Genomic DNA, 24,073 nt, shown 5'->3' on the forward strand with positions numbered 1-24,073 from the left:
CATTGGTCGGCCGCCACCTCCTCATGGCATGACGTGTGCCCATCGCGTGGCCCTGGGCTCACGTGGTCTGGGAAAATCCAAATCCATGTCCTGTAACTGCAATGTCGACACTCGCTCTAGCATGAGCGAGACTAAGATGGACCCATAGCCAAACTACTTCATCTCTCCTCGACGATAGTTGGTAAGTTGCCTCTTCATATTCGTTGTCACCGTTTCTACCGAGTTAAACATGGTTGGATTGAGACATTCGATAGCCAGCCAGAGATGGGTCTTCAAAGCCTCGTGTTGGGCTTGGGAGCCTGCTACCCGTGTCACCATGAATAGAATAGTGTGAAGGACCACGTTGTCTACTATCAGGATTGCCACATTCCCGCTCCTCGTCTTGCTTTCCCGTGGGCACACTTGAGCCATCAACATCTCTAAGGAATCGCCCCTGGGTCGCTACCCCTCTAGAATGGGCCTCTCACCACGATGGGATAGCCTGGTCAAAAAATATATGTTTGTGGCATCAAAATTGATATCTTGGCCTCGGATAATGAATTCCCATCTGTGGGATTCCAGGCCCAGATCAATAGCTCCAGTAAATTAGGTTGTGACCGAAGGTGTGGAGTAAGGAAGAATTTGAGCAATCCGCATGCTCATAATGCATTTCAGCACCCCACATCGGCAAAAGCTTCCACATCGTTGTCATCATGTGTTCGTTCTTGCCAGACAAATGCCATTATGGCCTGCATAATGAGAAAAAATGAATTAGCACTTTGTTTGCAAAATTCAACGCGTAATTTGCATAAAAATATAATTTTGCGTCATCATCTCATCTATTTTAAACGCAAGGTCCCTAGTTCTAATTTTTCGTGGTCATCGTGGAAGTACATCACTTTCCTACGATAATCAGAGCATGTTATGCATTAATTTTTTCGTTCATCACGAACCCAAGTGGTATACCCTCGATGACCGAGCCGCAGAGCTTGACTTAAACAATCCACCTAAACTAACACATCTAATGTCAAAATGCATGAAAAAGACATTGAATTGAAGCACAAGACAAGGTCTGTTTACCTGGAACAAGTTTTAGGGTGAATGGTGGACAAACAAGGCCGAAATTAGCTTGCCAACTTTGGTGCTCCAAAATGCTCCACAGTGGAATGAACAGTAACAATGGTAAAAATGGATGGATTAACCCCTTTTTATAGTAATTTTTGGAAATTAAAAAATTATATTTTATAAATGTGGGTTTTTTCTCATTTTTTGTCACATGGTTAGTCAAAATTTGGCTTTTTAACTATGTTTCTACGTATATTGTTCATTTTATATCAAACGGGTTTACGTTTGACGTGCTTTGTGCAGAGCTACAGGTAGTGGAATTATGTCAGCTTCGTGTTCAATTGATCTGAAAAGTAATCTTTAACGCTCTTTTCCGACTTGAAAAATGAAAAGATAGCCGATTTGTTCCTCTTGAATCGTTAAAAGAAATAAGGGGTGGTTTCCTTCAAGCTCTTTTCCGACCATGTAAAAATGAAAAGATTGTCGGGCCTTTGTTGTTTCAAGCTCGTTATTAGTTCTGAAACGACGTGATTCTGACCACCTTTCTACTTTTTTGGGTCGAAGTCACTAGTTACGAAAAGTCTATGAAAAAGGAACCCCCTGGAGTTTTCTTTTCCATGTCTTTTTCAAACTCTCTAAACATGAAAAAGACTTTGAGTTTCACCTATGTCGGACTCGTTAAACCCTGACGACATTGGACTCATGACCATGACAAGACATGAGCTTCTCCTTCCTAGGGCTCGTTAAATTATTACTTGTTTGGATTCAACAACAGGTTTATCATTGATTGTCTATGGCAACTCGTCACTCTTGAACATCGACACTTTTGCTTCTTGTCGAGTTGGGATATACACACATCGTCATTTAGTCTTCCGTGGGTTTGGGTTACCATTCAGCCTCATTCCATCTGATTCACACCGTCTCCATCGAGCCTCTGATCCCTTGCTACTTGAATGCTGCCACCCTCCGGAGTCGTGTCGCCGACATGTTCAAGAGTATAATCCTTCTGCAGTTTACACCCTCACCTTCTCCTCTGATACTCTGTTTCACCATCTGCCGCTTGTTCCTTATCTCGTGTCATTGATAGGGGAAAATTATGGCCCTCCTGTGATGTGTCATCTCCTGTCGACATCAGCTCATTATCCAGGAGATTGAGCTAGAGATCCCCTTTGGTACCTTAGAGCTTGCATGCCTCAATGGGAATTTCTTCGCACCTGACGGTCGACTTTCATCATTGGTCATCGATTGGGTGATTCCATGAGTGTTTGACTTTAGCTCTTTTTTCACGGTTTTTGGACTGTGCTAGCTAGTACCTTTAGAACCATTAGCATTGTTGGTGGTTTCTCTCGCGCTTGTTAACAGTTTTCATCATTGACTGGTAATCATGTGACTTTCTATCATGCTCGACCTCAGCACATCTATTCGCATGATGGAATTTGTACTATGATCAGGTGGGTTCGAGACCCTGAACTTAGATTACATATGTTCAGGCTGCGTGGATTGGTTTATGATTACATGACTCATTGATGGATGGCTGCGACCATACCTGAGTCTTCATGGATGGCTATGACCATACCTTTGTCATTATCATGGTCTCATTAGCTGGGTGGCTGCGTCCATACCACAGACCTATTTCGTATGTCTTTTGGATGGCTACACCCATGCCTAGACTACATGTACTTCATTATCAGAGATATCAGTTGTACTTGCGTGCAGGTCCTTCTAGGTGGTGTTCTAGCTCAGTCAGTTTCGTAAAGAATTTCACCCCTCCCACTCTCTCGAGCTTCATACTTAGGGGGCATCTGTTACACAGTAATTTGTCACTGCCTTCACTCCAGTCTTCCTACTGTGTCATGTGTTCAATCATACATGCTCACATTAGACAAATTCTCTCTGACGTTGCCAAGTGACCCACTTTTCTTAATTTATCTGCCTCATCGCGGCTATGGACTAAATATACGTGCTGAAGGGCGCTCATAAACAGTCCAGAAGCGCTGCCGTCATTGAAGTACACCTGATTCCCACGATGGTCTGATTTCATGTCCCAGTGCGAGGTTACTTGTAATCTTTAGCGATGACCTAACTGGCTGCATTAATTAATAGCGATGTCAGCACTATAGATCAGTTATGTCCCCACTATGATCCAAATTGGGTGAATTTGTTCCAACAGTCAGCCTTCCAGATGACTTTACAGACCTGGTTGTTGGCATAGTTTGTATCGCCCTCCTTTCTCTAGCGTGGATGTTCCATCATTTGTGCTACCTTCCTTGGGGATAAGCTCACTCTTCCACCTTTCATGGAGACTACTTCTCCTATTTAAACTCTCACCATTGCTATCCATTGTTCGTTTCTGATGGTTGGCTAGTTCAGCAGTGCTCTTAGTGTTTGTGAGTTTGCTAGATAGCTGGTGTGAGTGCGATAAGTGTGGGATTATTGATAGCTTGTGGAAGGTTGTGAAGTGCCCTTAATCTTGTGTAAAACTTGTGAGTGAGAGAGACTTGTATGTTGGGAGATCCATCTTCAAAGAGTGAATGCTTGAGGAACATGCTGGCTGGATCCCTCTGAGAAGGCTTGTGACATCAAGACTTTGGCTGTAAGCTTACTCTTATTTCATTATTAATACAATCAATGATGTTTTCCTATGTCTTGTATCTAATGTACTTGATAGCTCATGACTTCTTGACTTTGTGAGTAAATAGATCATTGTTGTTTCCCGTACGTGCTTTGTTGTATTTCCTTTGCATTGTTTCAGGTTGATTACTTGTTAGGAGAAGGAAGCGGAAGCTAGAGCAGCGCAACGAAACTCCATCGACCACCGGTTGAGGTAGGCCCCCAACTATGACTATTTAAGGAAAGCTATTTTTGATCTATCCTTGTTTGTGACTATACCCACTCTAGGGCTAGAGGGGTTGCCTTTGTCCGCAGAGGGAACACTTTCCTGCATCAAAATATGCATTAATAATAATTGTAAGCGGTTGAACTACATTATAGAAAAGGGATCAAAATTAGTTATAAACAGGACATATTTAATAAATAAAGTGGTTAACCCATGTTATGCAAGGGGCCACTAGTAGTTAGGTTTTTTGATGTCATAAAGCTATAAATAGTTTTAGATAGCAAGGGAGGAAGTATCGAGTCTTATTGTAGTTGAGCTATGCTTTATTGGAGGTTGCCTCCTCAAAAATTTAAGTGAACATTGTAAGTTTCTTTTGAATAATAAACTATCTTTGTCGCTTGTCTCATTTCATGTCATATTTCTATGTTTTGGTTTGTGTTATTTCATATTTTTGGTATTCTAGTTTTCTTGCAGGTCAAGTGCATAAAACCTTAGGGGTGTTTGTACTAAATTAATTTGGTTAAAAAACATTTATTCACTCTATTGAACCAATTTGTCGTCAATAATGTAGAATTCAAGGTATACCTTCTTAGAGATGCGAATTGTTGACTCCTAATTGTAGGATTCCTATCTGTATTAAGACCCAAACCAACCTCGAGTTGTGGAATATATTCCTTGTCCTACTGGTAGTGACTTGATATCTATATATATGCTTGTCGACAATTCTTTCTATCTTGTTAATCAACCTTTGACCAACCCATCAAGAGTAGAGTTATTGTGGTTGAATCTACATGGTTCAACACCTTCCTATGTATATAGTCCTTTTTATTCAACACCTATGGAGGAGATCAATTCTACTTTACCCTTTGCATATGTAGTTTCTATTACTATCTATTAAGTCTAGCAGGATCTACACCTCCTTCAAAACCTCTCACGTCCTCTTGGGGAATACTACCAATCACTTCTATGACACCCACAAGTTTCCCTAGTGTCTCTGTGACCATTCATTCATCTATTCTAGTTATGGGAGAAAGCCCTAGCCAACCTATGGGATCAATAATATTTACTTCTAGTTTGTCTCATCCTACAATCCTAGTTCCTAGTATGGCAATAGTCACCTCGAGTAGTGTGGGGGGGGGGGGGATTTCCTGTTGCTCCTAACTAGCCTTTTGTGACACAGGAAAGTTCCCTCTACGGACAGAGGAAACCCCTCTAGCCCTAGAGTGGGTCTAGTCACACCAAAGACAATACCAAAGAAAATTTCTTTAGAAAGTTGATGCCATGAATTCTTACCTTAAAACCATCGTTCGATGGAGTTCCTGTTGTGTTGCTCCAGCTTTCGTTCTTCTAATCACTTGTACCTGAAATCAACATAGAGAACACAACCATGAATATAATAGAGTATGACAAAAACTATCTACTTAAAGTGTCAAGGAGATTCAAGCTATCATTATGCATTTAAACATATGATATAGGAAATAAGTTATTGATCTATATTAATATAAATAAAAGTAGAACTTACAACCAAGCCTTGACGTCGTAAGCCTCCTCAAAGGGTCCTGTCAACATGTCCCTGAAAGCATTCACTCATATACTGTCTCCCAAAAGATGAACAACTCTCTCTCCTAACCAAAGGATACTAATAGAATACTCTTATAATCAAATCAACTCCACTCAAAACCATCCCAAGCTAAGTTACATGAGAGGCTACTTCTACACTCTAGCAAAAAATTCTCTACTTTTACTATTGAATTCTTGGATTCTAGAGCTAGCTGATCTCAATGATGGAGGAAGTATTTATAGGAGGAGGAGATTCCATAAAATATGGGAGAAAGAGCTTATCTCTTTGAGAGGTTGCACAAAAGGTGGAACAACTATCCCAAAAGAGAGATGCGAGCTCACCTGACCCAACAACCAACCCTAGAACCACCCATGAAATTGTTATACTTCAAAGCTTCACGAGTGGTTTAAATTTTTTTCCAAAAGTAGATTGTCATTGGTGCAACACAGAGACAGAGTGAAGACTTCACTAGGGCTAATGCAATCTTGGCCATGTTCGTGGTTGGAACAACTGTTGTCCTGCAGCAACCCAAAAACATAAGTAAAAAAGGGTCTTCTCTAGGAGAAGTAAACTGAGATACTCTTCCTGAGATGATAAGGAAGACCTTGACACATAATTTGGAACGTGACATTAGGCAAACGTGAATAACATGGATCAGAAGTGTCTGGAATTAGGGAATGAGATGTCAGTGACAAATTACTATGTAACAGATTCCCCCTAAAGCATGAAGGCCAAGAGAGTCAGAGGGGTGAAATTCTTTACGAATCCATAATCGAAATAGAACACCATTGCAGAGAACCTACAATGCAAGTACAACTAATATCTCTGATACATGAGTACATAGTGAAAGGAAGTATATGTGCATAAGGCATGGTCGCAGCCATCCATAAGATAAGCATAAATGATCTGTGGTATGGACCTAGCGACCCAATTAAAAGGACCATATGAAATACTCAAGTATGGTCACAACCATCCAATCAAAAGAGTCATGTGTACAATCATGAACCAATCCACACAACCTGGGCTCATGTAATCTGGACCCAGGGTCTTGAATCCCAACCCGATCAATGGTACAAAATCTAATATGTGAATAGATGTGCTAAAGTCGAGCATACTAGAAAATCTCTCAATTACAAGTCAATGATGAAAACTGTTAACAAGCAGGAGAGAGACCACCAGTAATGTGAATGATTGTCAAGGTACCACCAGTACAATCCACAAAGTGTGAGGAATGATTTGAATTTGAACATCCGTGAAATCACTCGATCAAAGGCCAATGATGAAAGCCTGCCATCGAATGTGAAGAACTTGCCATTAAGGCATGAAAGCTCTAGGGTACCATAAAGGAGTCTCTAGATCAACTTCCCGGATAATGAGCTGAGGTCAACAGGAAGCGATCGGTCAAAGGAGGGCCATAATATTTCCCACATCATCGATGTGAGACAAAGGAACAAGATAAATGTAAATGAAACAGAGATATAGAGGAAGATGTGTTAGGGCACAAACTGTAGAAGGATTAAGCTCTTGAACATATTGGCGACACGACTCCGGAGTGTGGCAACATTTTGGTACCAAGGGATCAAAGGTCATGACAATGCAATAAGGATCAGATGGAATGAGGAAAAATGGATGACCCAAAACCCATAAGGCTAATGGTAAAGTGAGGATATCCCACCTCGACACAAATCAGAAAGAGTGTCGATGTTCAAGAGTGAAAAGCTACCGTAACAATTAATACAACCAACAAATTACTTCCAAAATTTCCCCCATCATTGTTGGCAAGTACCCCATTATTTTTGAAACAAAATCTTAAAAGGGATAGCATATGCTCGTAATGTAATTTTTTCCTTCAGACAAATCCAACCTAGTCAGTGTTTAATGAGCCCTAGGAAGGAGAAGCTCAGTCTCGTCATAATGACAAGTCCAATGTCATCAGGGTTTAATGAGTCCGACATAGGTAAAATTCGGAGTCTTTTTCATATTTAGAGAGTTTGAAAAAGACATGGAAAAGAAAACTCCAAAGGTCCCATTTCGTAAATTTGTCCCTCGAATCTGAAAAGGTAGAAAATAATACCCAAGGGAACGTATTGACCATGAGAGATCAACATATACCTTTTTCGTAAGTAATCTATCCTAGTTCGTAAAAGGGGTAAACTTATACTGGGTAGATGATGCTTCGCAGCCTTTAACAAGTTCAAAGAGATAAGAGATTGACAATCTTTTCATGTTTCGTGAGTCAGAAAAGAGCTTAAAGATGACTCTAAAAAGGATTTTTTGTGTTTTTACCAAGTTCGAAGAAGTATAAAACACAACTTGTGAATCATCTCCAGAGTACTTCGGAACCTGATGATGCAAAAAAGCAAGTGTAAGATCTGTTTTCGATGTAAACATGCATGAAATACTCAAAAATAGACCAAAAAAACCCTAATTTCCAAACCCTAATTTTGTAAAAAAGCTTATAAAAAGGGCTATGAGGTAAAAATCAATTTACTGTTTACTTTTTACCTTGGAGTGAAATTTTTACTCTTGTGCATTGGTGATTTCAACGATTGACTGGAGGAGTTTCAGAAGCTTGCTGGCAAATTCGTCCAGTCCAGGTAGGCATTCCACTTTGTCCTGCATTTTTAGATAGAAGGTAGCTCGTTTTTGGGTAATTTTAGCCATCATTTAGGAAGATTTTGGAATGAGGATGCTCACAGCATTCATCGCGAGTAGCCATCTCGGGACCACGATGAGCCAGAATCTTCAACGGAGAGAAATCGAGCTCTTCACGATTGTACACCAAATAGTCGCGAAGAGCCCTAATATCCTAAACAGTGGATTTTGGCTCGACGCACTTGTTTGAAAAACAGGCGCGACAAGCACCGATAATCAAAATTTCTCAAAAATTAAGCCACTTCACAAGGTTTAAAACACAAATAGAGTGCTTATGATTACAATGTGTGTTTACAGGAATAAAATCATGGTGATTGAGTGGAAGGAATGGGAACATAGCAATGATGACGAATTGGCCATGGGGATCCAAATTGCTTGGACGTGCTTCGAAATTGTGGGCTTCTGAAATTTTTTATGGTGCCCTGTCTGAGAGCACAACTAGACCTACTCCAATATCTGGTTGGAGCATGGGATCCAAATGAGGGGAAATTCAACATCTGGGGGCAAGAGCTAGAAATTGATGCCAACAACATCTATTTCTTGATAGGGTTATCATGGAGGGGGGAAAGGCCCTGAATGACATGTACCCAGATCACACGGGAAATGATGGATATGCTCATAGGGAGGATGTGTCCAGAGGCCCAGAAATTGGATAAGGGGGAAAACTCACGAGGGCCACACTAGGGGAGCAATATCATACCACATGGATTCATATTGGGGGATATATATTGAGGAAAGAATGACATAATATATTTGCCGATATATAGGGGGTAAAGGGTTTTTAAATTGGCAAATATAAAAAAATGGAGCTTAAAGTTAATGAAAAAATATAAATGGGTATAAAAAATGCTAATGGAAAAATGGATACCTACAATATCTAGTGAAATAGGGGTTTTTTAAATTGGGAAGCTATATTGGGTTCATATTGGTAGGGGGTTAAATAAGGTGATTTTTAGAGGGAATTTACAATATGTAGTCAAATTAAGGGTATTGTTTAATATTCCACAAATGCATGCGATATTTCAGAGGTTCACTAAGTGAATCCCCCATGGTAAAATTGATGATTGCCACAGTGGCTAACTTGTCCCTAAGAGTCCTTCTTTCCACCATCACTAAAGCATCTAGATCGCAGGCCCCACATGAGGCCACCAAAACGTAACTTTGGCTGGCTACTGACTGCCTAAATCCTACTATGTTCAATTGGGTTGAGGTAGTAGCAGACAACCTCAAATGATAGCTAAGAAAATGCCAGCGACGGGACACCAAATAGTTTGGATACAACTCAATCCTCATACCGTTCATCCTGGAATAGATCCCCATCTTCCAGAGACAGGAGGGGGTTGTGACGTGGACACCACCACGAGAATTGTGGATCACTCACTGGGACATTTTGATCCCTCAAGGAAGCAGTGGCCAACAAATGTCATGGATACCAGAGTTCTTCGACTGGCTAGATCGCCAACTCGTTGTTGTAGAGGATTGGCCCTATGCAGGGATGAACTTCAGGGGTGACCCAGACCTAGTACTCCCACCTGGAGAACACTGGGATGACAGAGGTAACAAACTCATTTTTTGATTTTGGAAGATTTTTATAATTTTTAATATTTTAATATACATGTCCTGATTATTATGCTTCAATCTTGCAGATGTTGGACCCAAAAGACCCGCAGGTTTATCTCCCATTGCTCACAGAGTCAGGAGGGAGTTCGAGCTGCCCCCTCCTAGTGGAGATGTAGAAGACAAGATTGTCGAGACCTAGAGGGCTTGATGGAGGGGATCCCAGACTATGTGGGATTCGAGGATGTCCCTCGATGGTACCAGTGACACACAATAGCGGTGTCGAATAGGATACACCAACTGCTCAGACATGTCGTCCAAGTAGTGGTGTGTTATAGGGAGCATCATGCAGATTAGACCCCTAGGTTTATTTTCTGCAATTTTTTAGAGACATGTTGTCTCATGATGTAACCTAAACACATATGTTTTGAGCACTATGATGTACAACAAATGATATATATATTCATACCTATGTTTTGTTTTATGAACTTACTATGTCTTATTATTTACTTTTATAAATGTTACAAATGTCTATCTAATACATGATTTGCCAATGCATCTGTTAATGTATTTAGCCTTCTAGGAATGTGTTGATATGTAATGAAATCAAAATTCCTTTCCAGTAAATGAACACATAAATACAACCTTAAAATGTGAGGGTTTCTGATGGAATAATGCCCGTTGAGTTGGAGAACAACAAGCTGTGAATCTAGGTTTACGATCAAAGTGTGAATATTGAGGGAAACAACCTCAGTCAATAACTCAATAATTGCACTATATTCAACAACATTGTTCGTAGTGCATCCTAGACAAACACCTTGAAGATCTACCAACTCACTATGAGGATCATAGATAACCCATGCTGTGGAGGAAAGATTTCGGGTACTACGATAGGAACCATCTACGAAACTGACATAAGACATCTGTGTAAGAAGGAAAAGGACACAACAAGAAAAAACTTTTACACACCAAACCAAACATGTACAAAAATGAAAACACACTTATGTACACATAAATGCACGAAAGACTCATGCATAATACTTCTTGAGATAAATCCCATTTCGGGGCTTATCTAAAGGATTGCCTTCATAATCAATCAGCTCATACGCACCTTTTTGCAAAACAAATTTCATAATGTAGGGCCCATGCCACATGGGTTCGAATTTGCCTGCTCCCAATTCATCATGAGCTTGATCATAAAATAGGACAAATCCCCTTCAATGAAGGAACATGGATTAACTATCTTATCAAAGTGAGCTTTCACTTGCTTCTTCTATGCTTCAATGACCAATGAGGAAAGTCGATGATTCTCATGACGCCGTTCTAAGTAGAGAAGACGCTCCTCTGCCAGAGTGTTATTCGGTAGTAATTCGATAGCTAATTTGAGAGAAGGGATTTCACATTCAATTGGAAGGGTAGCCTCTAGACCATAAACTAGCTGAAATGGTGTAAATCCGGTAGCATCCTTAACCGAGGTTCGATAGGCCCATAGAGCTGAAAACAACATCAAATTCCAATTGGATTTATGCATTCCAATGGTACGCTGAAGCATGGTAACCAACACTTTGTTTACTACTTCGACTTGGCCATTGGATAGAAGATAATATGGCATCGAACTGTCATGACGCAAACCCGACTGGGATGTCAACTCGGCCATCATGTAACTACGAAAATTAGAACCATGATCTGTGACGATGGCTTGCGGGACTCCGAACCTGGCAATCACATGATTGAATAGAAATTGAGCATTGTCTTACCATTGTTAGTCAATGTAGGCATCGATTCGACCCATTTTGTAAAGTAATCGACAGTAACGATGATATACCCATGCCCCTCGGCCAAGCGAGGGTTAAACGTCATAAAATCAATGCCCCACTTTGTAAAGGGGTCAACAGTAATGAAAAGGTGCAGAAGAGAAGGCGGTGCACGCGTCTTGTGCTGGTAGATTTGACACGCATGATAGGAACGGATGGCAATAATTCTATCCTTGGAAATGGATGGCAAAAAATAACCAGCACGAAGAATATTTTGAGCAGTGGCATAACCAGACATGTGATCGCCACAGGTTCTAGAGTGATAGCCGTTCAAAACTTTCTTAGCTTCCTTGAGGGTTACATAATGACGGAGAATAGAATCAACACTGACACGATATAATGTTTCTCCGTGCTGGTAGATTTGACATGCATGACAGGAACGGATGGCAATAATGAAATCCTTGGAAATGGATGGCAAAAAATAACCAGCACGAAGAATATTTTGAGCAGTGGCATAACCAGACATGTGATCGCCACAGGTTCTAGAGTGATAGCCATTCAAAACTTTCTTATCTTCCTTGAGGGTTACATAATGACGGAGAATAGAATCAAAACTGACATGGTATAATGTTTCTCCAATAATACGATATGGTTGAGAATGATGGCAAATGCATTGCCGAGCATCCTTAGACAAGTCAAAGAGAAATGAAGACGTCTAGAGGTAAACAATAATGTCACTGTACTAGGGATTGAGGGTACTGAGTAGGAAAAGTGTATTGTCTAGAATGCGGTCCTCTCTCCGAGAGGGAGCAGAAACAGATGGTAAGGAGCAAAGCAACTCAACGAAAACCAGTGACTTCTTAGACTTGGAAGTAGTAAACTCCAAATCAAACTCCTGGAGGATACCAATCCACTTGGAGTATTTCCCCCCAAAAATTGGCGTGACAGACTATATGTCATCGGGTTGCAATCAAAAATCATAGTCGTGGTATGCAACAAAATGTAGTGACGAAACCGTTGAACAACTTGAATGACTGCCAAGGCCAACTTCTCAACATAAGCATAATGAGTCTTAGTGTCAAGAAGGTTGTGGCTGATATAATATATGACATGCTCAGAACCATCATCATCATCTTCGACCAGAACCATGCCAATGGTACTATCAACAGCGGCTAGAAAAAGCAAGTAATCACAATGATAGTTAGGTGGATGCAACAAGCGAGTAGAGACAAGAAGGGTTTTGAGTTGCTCAAATGATTTTTGGGCAAGGTCATCCCAAATGAATGGAATGTCCTGCTTAAGCAGATGCTTATAACCTTTAGCAACCTTAGCATAGTTAGGGATAAAACGATGCAAGAAATTAGCTTTCCCTTGCAAACTCTGCAACTGACTCAAAGTAGCAGGAGGCAAGAGATTCAAAATAGCTTCAACCTTGAGTGGATCAAGACGAATACCCTCCTTATAAATGAAAAACCCAAGGAGCCTACTGGACTCAACGCAAAAGACACATTTATGCAGATTGAGATGAATATGATAATGTCTACGGCAAGAAAAATCTGACGGAGGTGGCCTGGATAGTTTACGCATTTAGCTGAATGAGCAGGGAGGTCATCCAGATAAGGTTGAACAATGTCTCTAATATCATGAAACGCATAGGAAATTGCTCTTTATAAGAAAAAATACCCCATGGACAGATAAAGGCAGTCTTATGTTGATCGGAAGGAAAAATATTAAGCTGGTTGTAGCTAGAGAAGCCGTCCATAAAAGAAAATATTTTACTCCCTGCAGGGTCATCAATAAGTTGGTTGATAAAGGGAGTGGGATAGTTATCTTTCAGACATGTGCGATTGATGTCACGATAATCAACACAAACGCGAATATTTCCCTTCTTTTTAGTCACAGGGACAATGTTAGAGACCCAATCTGTCAATGGAATAGGATAAATGAACCCAGCCTTGAGAAGTTTTTCAACCTCCCGTTTAATGGTAGCTGCCTTTCTTGGGTGTATGGGATGTAAATGTTGACGAACTGGTTTCACATCAGGATACGTAGGGATCTCATGCACCAAAATACTTGGATCGAGACTGGACATCTCTTCATACAACCAGGAAAACACGTCTTGAAACTCTCGAAAGAGACTAGTGTAAATCTTGATCTCCGCAGGAGAACAACTTACTCTAACATGAATATTTTCGAAAACCCGTAGTTTAATAGAGATGTTGATAGGCATGGTTTGCATGATATTTCCCATATTCCCTTAAGAAAAAACCTCATGAGTTAAGATGGGCCTCTGAAGCAGTTGAGAAGGAATATGGGAAGCAAAAGTATATAGACAGGTAGTCATTGCCCCAAATCCAAGAAGAAATGAGGAATGATGATGACTAAAAGTGGGAGAACCAATGGGTTTCCAACAGGTAACATACATAATACAAGTCAATGCTCCCTCATCGATAACATTATGATGAATAGTCTTTGAGTTAATCACAACTTGGATGAGAAAAGCGATTTGATGAGGCAAACATGGAACATGATTTTCAAGATCAAAAGTAATCAACTCGGAATCAACCGGATCAATTCCACTGATGGCAGATAGTAATGACTTCTATTGGGAAGGAAAACTCTCGAGAACCTCCAAAGTAAACATAGCCAAAGGAGCTTGGACTAGATCATCGACAATGCTATAGTGTTGTGCAACACAAGCATTGGGATTATAGGAAGATTTGCAAAGAATTCCTTTAGCAGGTGGTCGAATGAAGAACTCATTACTAGGCCTTTCAATATGAAGAGGGCCAAAATTAGATGTGGGAACACTAAAAGGGACTTCGGGTTCTTTCCCAACTGACAGAGCATACTCTTTCACTCAAGTAGATATGTGAATAGGAATAGTTCCGGCCATAAAGACCTGGGAACTAGACGAGGAAGAGGATTGAGGTTGGTCCACCATTTGAGTTTGCTGGGAAGGAAAAGGTTCTTTAAGCACAACAGTAATCCTTAAGTCCCCTTAAGAAAACAACTTACTTCGGACTATCTAGGACAGTCCTTAGTGAAGTGATCCTCATCAAAGATAAGACAATGATACTTAGGTTTGCGTTTAGAACCCTCATCAGTAGGAGTCTTAGGAGGTTCTTGGTTTCGCATGTCAGGTTTATTTTTACCTTTCCCTTTCTTCTTACCCTTTGAATTTTTGTCAGCCGCGGTGGACTGGATGGCATTAACTTTTGAGGTTTTCCCAGGATTGGATGGGGACTGAGAAGAAGTTTCAGTAGGAGCAATGGATTTCTGCTTTGCAGAAGTCATGGGAGACTTTCGAGAAGACTGAGCAATGAAACCAATAACACCATCGACAGAAGGCGTTGATGGAGCTTTTGAAGTCTCAGGCCGTAGAGCATCAGGCAAGATATCATAAAGCGTGCCAGATTGGGAATAGACCAAGTCAAGATATTGAGCACACGCGATGGCTTTCTCTTCAGTAACGCATGCCCCCATTGCAATATCTCTAGCTATTGGACTGACAAAAGAGGTAGTGAACCAATCAGTCAATAGCTAATCAGGGATCCAAAATTTGATCAAATGGTGACGCCTTCTCCATTCATGAATATGATCAGAGATGTGAGTAGCCGTATCCTATTTCAGAGACGTAAGAATATGCGTTCCCGTTTCATAGCGAATCGGTAACTAAATATGCGTAAGGAATTCCATCGCAAGAGAATTAAAATCTTGTAAAGTCCCACAAGTGAGCTCAATGTACCACTTTGTAGCGGAACCAGTGAGAGTCCATTGGAAAAGACAGAGACGAATAGAATCGTCAAGCTAGGAATTAGATGAACACCAAAGATGATAAGTCATGACATGAGCTTGGGGGTCTTCTTCAGACTTGCCTTCAAATTTAGGACAGTCACCAGGGATCTTGGTTGGAACAGGTAGCCAATTTGGATTATGAAGTACAGGATCATTTGTCAACTTCGACACATTGGGAAGTTTGAAAGTCACAAGAAATGATAACTAAGGATTGAAAGACATCATGGGTCTTTGATAAGGACTAGCATTAGGGTTCCAACGAGGGCCTTGTTGCCCTCATGGATCTTGTCCCATATGATTTTGTCCATAAGGGTTATAGTTTAGTAGATTAAAACCATACCTTGGTTGATGACCTGGATTTTGACCTCCAGCAAACCATTGACGACCAGCTTGACCAACAGAGGTAGCATATGGCTGCTGAAAATTATGATATGGATTAACTTGAGGTTGTTGATAGTTTTGATATGGATTACCCTAAGGTTGTCCTTGGGGTTGCTGAGGTACTTGAGGACCATACTGAAACTGAGGCCCAAACTGCACTTGGGGCCTAGGTTGCATCTGATAGACAGGTTGGGTTTGGAATCCAAACTAAGTTTGGGAAGCAGCTTGAGGTTGGGGACCAGCTTGAGCTTGAGGTCCAGTTTGCATCTGAACACCAGGTTGACCACTAGCTAGATTTACTTAACCAAAGAGTTGTCCTTGCTGAGTAGTAGGTTGGCCTTGTTGGAACTGGTGTTGGCATAACTAACCAAAAGGTGATCCTTGCTGAGCAGAAAGTTGACCTTGTTGGAGTTGAGGTTGACCTAACTGACCAAAAGGTTTCCCTTGCTAGGCAACAGGTTGGCCTTGTGAGAACTGAGGTTGACCTACTTGACCAGAAGGTTGTCCTTGGGAGAAAGGAGGTTGTCCTGAATACACCGAAGATGAACCTGTTTGGGCTAAAGGTTGTCCCTAAAAGGGTTGTCCTTGCGAACCCAAAGGTTTCCCTTGCTGACTATGAGTCTGCCCTACCAAGGCATAGGGTTGTCCCTAAATGGGTTGTCCTTGTGAACCATGGTAAGTAGTGTTATTCCAGGAAACTGAAGGTCGAGTTTGACTATCAACTAGAGCCGTCTATGGAAGAGGTCTAGTATAATATATATGGGCTCCATGGTGATCGAAATAGTGAATAGGGTTATGTGGAACGGTCATATGCTGAGAACCTACAGGGTTATATGTCCAATTTTGAAGAAAAAACTGATATTGATCATAAGATAATCCCCCCGGAATGGAATTCGAGGAGATAGGCACGTTACCCATAGGTTGGCTAACTCTAGATGCCAAAGGTGAAGGACCACCATCAGTGGGTCCAGAAGATATCCTAGTAATAGCAGTGGCCACTGAAGAGGCAGTAACCTCACTAATAGGAGGAGCTGAAGATGCCACACAAACAATGGGTATCGATGGAACAAATGTAACCAACGTAACCTACATTTGAGGGATGGAGGTCGAAGCTAACTGAGTAGACATGAATGGCCCTGATGTCAAGACCATTGTATGAGACCATACAGAGCTATGATGCAGAAATGTAGAACGAAGTATGTCGGCTAGAGCACGATAGCGAAGTGGTAAAGAAACATCTAGAGAGGTGTGAAAAGGGAAACCCTCTCAAGGAAACTGATACTCGCCAGTAGAAAAAAGGCTCTCTTGACTACTTACGAGACTTGATTCGTCCATGTCGGAAGAGGTCATAGGAGCCGAAGCACCAAGGGGAGTAGACAAAGGATCCTCATCTAAAAATTCCCAAATGTTGGGAGGAGTCCAATTGATATCAAAAGGTTCCCCGCTTGGAGCTCGAGAGGTAAGAGGCTGAACACTTGGAACAATAGCAAGAGAGCCACTAACAGATGGTACCTCAGATGGGACGGGGGAAGAAGGCTCTCCATCACTTGGTAACGATGATAGAACAGATGAGTCTGCCAGGATGGCCTAAACTCAAAAGACTAGGAAAGAAGATATGATTAGGAGGGCTTTAAATTCTTTTCAAAGATATTACTCACGATGTGGCCAAACTTTAATAGGTAGGATGTTATCGTGGGCAAATAAATTTTATGACACTGGAACAAAACTTTGCCTTTTCATGTTTATAGAGTCAAGAAAAAGGGCAAAAGATGACTCTAGTCTCCTTCGAAGTTTAATGAGCCTGAAAGGACAAGTGCTCAGATGATCCTTTTACTTTTAAAGAGTCAAAAAGGAACGAAAGTGACTACTCTGGAATTCTAGGCAAAAGGTTTACTAGGCAATCGTGAACTGCAAAATACCTCCCAGTGAACCAAGAAGTACGAGCAGGCTATCTCCTCGAATGCTGTGTTCGGTGTATCACGTCTACAAGGCGGCCAACTCGGCTTCCTATGGATAAAAGGATTACAACCTAGTGGGGTCTCCCATCATATACACTGTTAGTGTCAGTATTTTAAGCCTTCCATCAGTGATCAAATATGCTCTTACAAAGTGGTTTTAGGATGTCAAAGTCAAATTTTGTCTTTCAATGAGTCTTCAAGTAAAATTTGGTCACTAGGTATTAGGTCTAGGGTTTGTTTTCACTCCTTTCAAAGTTGTCCAAATGTCAATCCATGTAACCATTCAGCTTAGTGTACCATCATTCAAAGAGTTGTCATCATCATTTCAGGTTCCAATGGGTCATTTTACACCTTGTTTGTGCTTCAGTTGTATTAGGTAAGGCTCATTTCCCTCTCCTAGGGTTTTGAAGGTAATTTCTCTTGGATGGTCAAATCATCAACAAAACTTATAGCCTGATGTTCAAACACCTTCCCCTGTCCTTAATGTACCTTATTAAACACTTCCCATGACTGATATCCCTCAAATTCCTCATTTTCCGACAAACCCTAGTTTCTTGCTACAATTTGATAATTTTCTAGGCTAGGCCTGTGTTTTTCCCTTTTGAACCCCTTCTCCTCACTCAACATTTGAAATTTCATTTTCCCCTATTTCCTAACATCTTTCCCTACTTCCCAAAACTTTCTCAAGAATTTATAAGCCCCTTATCCCCTTCATTTCACTTCATTTCGACAAATCCCTTGTTCCACACATCGGGATAGGTTTTACTCAAATGATGTTTATGAGCAAGAAAAAATGAATTTAGAAAAAGTGAGAGAGATTTTTGTCCAAAATAGGCCAAGGAAGAAAAACCTCCTTCACATCTTACACAGGTTTCATGGTTTTAGAGACATGTCCAAAATATAGTTGCCTCCGGAGAATTGTTGCACCTCTGGAGTGACCTTGGGAAAATCAAGATTTCTCCTAGCTTGGTTGGCCAAATGACTTTTTTTAATGAGTGAAATGATAACTAGACACAAAGATATTTGAAATGAGCTATCATGATCTCAATTTGGAGTTGAGGAAGACCTTCAAAAGTTGACTACAACAACACTCTTCATTTAGGCAGCCCCATTTTGCACATTTTGACTAGTCTTGGGCGTTTTGACTTTTGATAGGGAAAACGAACTCCAAATTGTGAAATTCAAGATGTTTTGGAAAGTAGACTCAATAATATTTGCAAAAAAATATCCTACACCAAATTTGGACACCGGGAAGGCCTACACAATTGGTCTGCAAAAGGTCGTTGCACATCAAATCAGTGGCATTGTGCATCAAATTTTGCAACACAAGAATTTTCAGCTGATGTGCAGCGCCACTGGCGCTGTGCATTGAGTTGGCTCAATATTTTGAAAAATGGCTTGAATTTTTGGATTCCTCATGGAAAAATTAAACCCAGAAAGTTTCATAAAATTTGGAGGAGATATGGGTCACCTAAAGGGCATAAAACACCTAAAAAATGCCCTCTCTGCCACTTTTTGGACCCACAAGAACCGGTCTTTGGAGAAATGATTTTTGAGAGGGAAAATGGATGTCAAATCCAAAAATTCTAGTAGTCCCAGAAATTAGACAGACAATGCTTTCCAACAAGCTATCTTGGGCCTAATTTGGTGAAGTGGGAGGCCTTAAAACTCAGCCTTGAACTGGCATTGCACATCAGGCTCAGGGCATTGCGCATCAAGCAATTTTTTGCCAATTTTGCCTAAAAACACAAAATTTCGCCTAGTTTGCTGTCAGTTGACTTGTTCTTCTCTCTTTGGTAAATTAGTGATGTAATATGATGTACTATGATGTAAATATGATGAAAAATGACTTGAGGGGATAGATACATCAGTTAGAATTGGTTTGAGGATGAACGAATCAGTTTCCATGGTTTTAGAGGCAATTTGTTCCACTGCCTATTTTCTAGTCCCTAGTTTAGATGTTGTTGACACAGCTCCTTAACAGATGGGTTCGACCCCTCATGGCTAGCATAGGTGGTTTGATGCCTATATCTTGTATTTTCTTAGTCATTTTTCAAGGTTGGACTCTTGTGGATGCATTGAGCACTATTGTAAATCACTTCTGCAGTTTGGCAAGGAAATGAACCAGGGTTTTGTAGCATTTTGTGGGATTCTTGTGGCAAGGTGAATTAACATTGTTTTCTCCTCTATTATTTAGTTTTTCTCTTATGTGTGTATGTGCCATCATCTATCTTCTTTTGCATAACTAAATGAATCAAGATTAAAGGGTGGAATTCATTGGTTTTTAGTGCTCTGCCTTGGGGTTTTATTTAGTTCTAAATGTTTTTTGTTGTTTGAAGAGGACTCATGAAACTTGCATGCCCTCTCCAACTCCTCACCAGTCTTTAGACTCACCATGAAATTCATTTCAAAGTGCTAAAACACTTTCCTACCTCACCCCACAGAAACCTCTGCAAATCTGAGTTGATTTCCCAGACCCAAAGCTGCCTTCCTCATCTGATCCAGCAAACAACCATTAAAATCAATCAAATTCCTATGAACATATACCTGGCCTAAAATTAGTATTCATTTCAGTCATCTCACGCCTTATTTTCCATATTTTCTTTGAGATTGACAAGGAGAGAGCCCTCTCCCGACCTAGCTACCAGGTTAAGCTTGGTTTGATGTTACCCTACACCTACCTTCCTTCAGCCTAGGGTAGATTTAGGCTATAACATTGTGGCGACCATACCAGGGATGTAGTTTTATGTTCCTCAGTAAAATGTATCAAATTTAGATCTGATTGTTGATGGTGTACAATGATCAGACACCAGAAGGCTGAAATCATTCACCTGGTGACTCCAGTGTCGAAGAATCCCAAGGTTCGGCATTTTTTTTGGCAACTCTACGCTTCAAGAACTAGTAGCCTGAAGAAGTTCTAGGTGAATTCATTGTTATCAAAATGGATTCGCTGGATTGAAGGCATGCTCCCATGAGCCGAGATCACATTCCAGGTTTTCCAAATAAAATTCCGAAGGTAGATTGGCAAAGGAATTTGCCTATGTTTAAAGATGATGATAGGATGATGCTGCTTTACATTTGGTTAGATTTCACATACATATTCGCAAGTTGAAGGTTGATTTTCTTGAAGACTACTTGATGAAGATATTCATGGCCACTTTGGAAGGTGAAGCCCGATCTTGGTATGAATGTTTGTCGCCTGCTAGTATTTACTGTTTGAAGGATTTTCATACCATGTTCCTTGAGAGGTATAAAGAATCTTATCCATCCTTAACATTAGTTCAGGAATGTTACAAACAAGTTTATAGTTTTATTGAAAATTTTGAGGAAGTTTATGAATATGATGACTTCATGGACGATGAGATCATGGAAGCCCTGTATGAAAATCCATTTCAGCAGCATAAAGAGAGCTTAGAGGATACTTGTCAAGATGCTCAGGAAAATTTATAGCAGGATCAAGATCTTAGTACAATGGAAAATGATGAAAGAGAAGGTCTTATTTCAGGTCTGCTCATAGCAAATGACAGTATGTAGGAAAATCAAGATCCAATTTCAGATTGTGATAAAATCAGGTTGGCTATTTCAGATCTAGATTCATATCATGATGATGAATAAGATTTAGATTGTGATAATGAGGAAATCATTGAAACCAATCACTTTGTTACACAAGATCATAATCAACATATATTAGCTTCTTCTTTGCTTGAAGATGAAGGAATTTTGCATCTTGATAATCAACAGGAATCATATAAAATGAATCAGCAGTATGAGGAAAATTTTTATACTCCTTTGTCTGAAATTAATGAAGATAATCTCTGTTTGAGCAAAAGAAAACAAGAAGTATTATCTCCTCTATCTGAAGATGAGATAGATCAACTCCTGAAAGGTCATGTTACAGCCCAAGCTAATGCAGGTTTGTAGTGTGTACATGGTCAAGAAGGTGTTGGTGAAGCTTCTTCCACTTTTGAAAATCATGATAGTCTTGAAATTGGCTTTATAGATCAGCGAACAGATAATGTTTTCCTTCATGAAGATGATATGGATGTCATGTTTGATAATCTTAAAGAATGTTTTTCTATTTAAGAAAGGCTTAGATTATGACATTGAAGAGTGTGAGCCTAAGAGACACAGTATGCCAGAATTCAAGTCAGAATTTCTAATGGTCGAGGAATTTACAGCTAGCACTCAGATAACAGAAGCTTTCACTGCTCTATGCCTTCCTATCAATCAGAAACCAACTGTTCATTTAGATCAAAATGAAGGGAGTACTTGTATCTTTGCTGCTGGATCTCAAGACGAGTTATAGCTTCAGGACATTCATGATCCTTTCAACATTCTTTTGCAAGCACTAGAGAAGATGGATGTTTCCTGGTTCGTTCACATAAGCCTTGGTTTCAGTTGTTATTATGAGTTGCCTAGATGTACATCATTCTACCCGCTCGGGGAAAGTGAGAGCAAAATTTCAGTGAGTAGCCATCTATTGGATTAGTTACATTGGAAGGCCCACTTCACATGATTGTACATATTTCATTAGTAGGCAAGTGGTTGTCATCATGATTTGAAGCCCTCAAGTCTCGATGGTCTGCTGCCATTAAAAAGCTTTATAAGTACCTGTTTTAGTTAAGTGAGTCTTGAGTCATTTTTTTGTTTTAGTCAGTTTCAAGACAGTTTCAGAGTCAATTTGTGTCTTTGAGTCATCAGTATTTAGTCATGTAATTTTAGCTTGAGTTTTTGACTCCAATGCCTAATGGATGAGGCAGTAGTTTACTTTTCCCAAAGATCTGTAGTTCTTGGAACCTCCAAGGAGCTACCATCCCCATTGGAGCCAATGTTAGTGTTAGTCTCTGAAGCCTTCCATCAATGATCAAATATGCTCTTACAAAGTGGTTTTAGGATGTCAAAGTCAAATTTTGTCATTTTAGTGAGTCTTCAAGTAAAATTTCGTCACTAGGTATTAGGTCTAGGGTTTGTTTTCACTCCTTTCAAAGTTGTCCAAATGTCGGTCCATGTCACCATTCAGCTGAGTGTACCATCATTGAAAGAGTTGTCATCATCATTTCAGGTTCTAATGGGTCATTTTACACCTTGTTCATGCTTCAGTTGTACTGGGTAAGGCTCATTTCCCACTCCTAGGGTTTTGAAGGTAATTTCTCTTGGATGGTCAAATCATCAACAAAAATGGTATCCTAATGTTCAAACACCTTCCCCTATCCTTAATGTACCTTATTAAACACTTCCCATCACTGATATACCTCAAATTCCTCATTTTCCCACAAACCCTAGTTTCTTGCTACAATTTGACAATTTTCTAGGCTAGGCCTGTGTTTTTCACTTTTGAACCCCTTCTCCTCATTGAAACTTTGAAATTTCACTTTCCCCTGTTCTCTAACATCTCTACCTACTTCACAAAACTTTCTCAAGAATTTATAAGCCCCTTATCCACTTCATTTCACTTCATTTTGACAAATCCCCTGTTCCACACATCGGGATAGGTTTTACTCAAATGTTATTTCTGAGAAAGAAAAAATGAATTTAGAAAACGTGAGAGAGGTTTTTGTCCATAATATGATGTACTATGATGTAAATATGATGAAAAATGACTTGAGGGGGTAGATACATCAATTAGAATTGGTTTGAGGATGAACGAATTAGTTTCCATGGTTTTAGAGGCAAGCTATTCCATTGCCTATTTTCTAGTTCCCAGTTTAGATGTTGTTGAAACAGCTCCTTAACAGATGGATTCGACCCCTGATGGATAGCATAGGTGGTTTGATGCCTATATCTTGTATTTTCTTAGTCATTTGTTAAGGTTGGACTCTTTTGGATGCATTGAGCACTATTGTAAATCACTTCTGCAGTTTGGCAAGGAAATGAACCAAGGTTTTGCAACATTTTGTGGGATTCTTGTGGCAAGGTGAATTAACATTGTTTTCTCCTCTGTTATTTAGTGTTTCTCTTATGTGTGTATGTGCCATCATCTCTATTTTTCTGCATAACTAAATGAATCAAGATTAAAGGGTGGAATTCATTGGTTTTCAGTGCTCTGCTTTAGGTTTTATTTAGTTTTAAATGTTTTCTGTTGTTTGAAGAGGACTCATGAAACTTGCATGCCCTATCCAGCTCATCACTAGTCTTTAAACTCACCATGACATTCATTTCAAAGTGCTAAAACACTTGCCTACCTCACCCCACAGAAACCTATGCAAATCTGAGTTGATTTCCCGGACCCAAAGCTGCCTTCCTCAATTGATCTAGCAGAAAACCATTAAAATCAATCAAATTCCTATGAGCATATACCTAGACTAAAATTAGTATTCATTTTAGTCATCTCAAGCCTTATTTGCCATATTTTCTTTGAGATTGACAAGGAGAGAGCCCTCTCCCGACCTGGTAGGGCTAACTACTAGGTTAAGCGTGGTTTGATGTTACCCTAGACCTACCTTCATTTAGCTTGAGGTAGATCTAGGCTCTAACATACAGGACGGTATAGGGAGCACAAGTTTGTACTAGTACTTGTTGAAATCACAAA

The 24,073-nt window shown here is 40.1% G+C and overlaps 1 protein-coding gene across 1 annotated transcript; it reads right to left on the minus strand.

Annotated features, from left to right (window-relative positions):
* Positions 1–650: 650 nt before the first annotated feature.
* On the minus strand, positions 651–12,994 carry LOC149146270 (uncharacterized). Its single transcript, XM_089452711.1, has 4 exons — positions 12,314–12,994; positions 11,479–12,092; positions 11,230–11,368; positions 651–728 (listed from the first exon to the last, which is right to left on the minus strand). Exons 1-4 carry the CDS (start codon positions 12,992–12,994, stop codon positions 651–653), a joined length of 1,512 nt encoding a protein of 503 aa, XP_089308837.1.
* Between the last annotated feature and the right edge of the window lie 11,079 nt (positions 12,995–24,073).

This window comes from Pinus tabuliformis, chromosome X, assembly GCF_031772625.1.
Source record: "Pinus tabuliformis cultivar Carrire ecotype Pingquan chromosome X, CPIR1, whole genome shotgun sequence".
Classification (NCBI taxonomy): Eukaryota; Viridiplantae; Streptophyta; class Pinopsida; order Pinales; family Pinaceae; genus Pinus; species Pinus tabuliformis.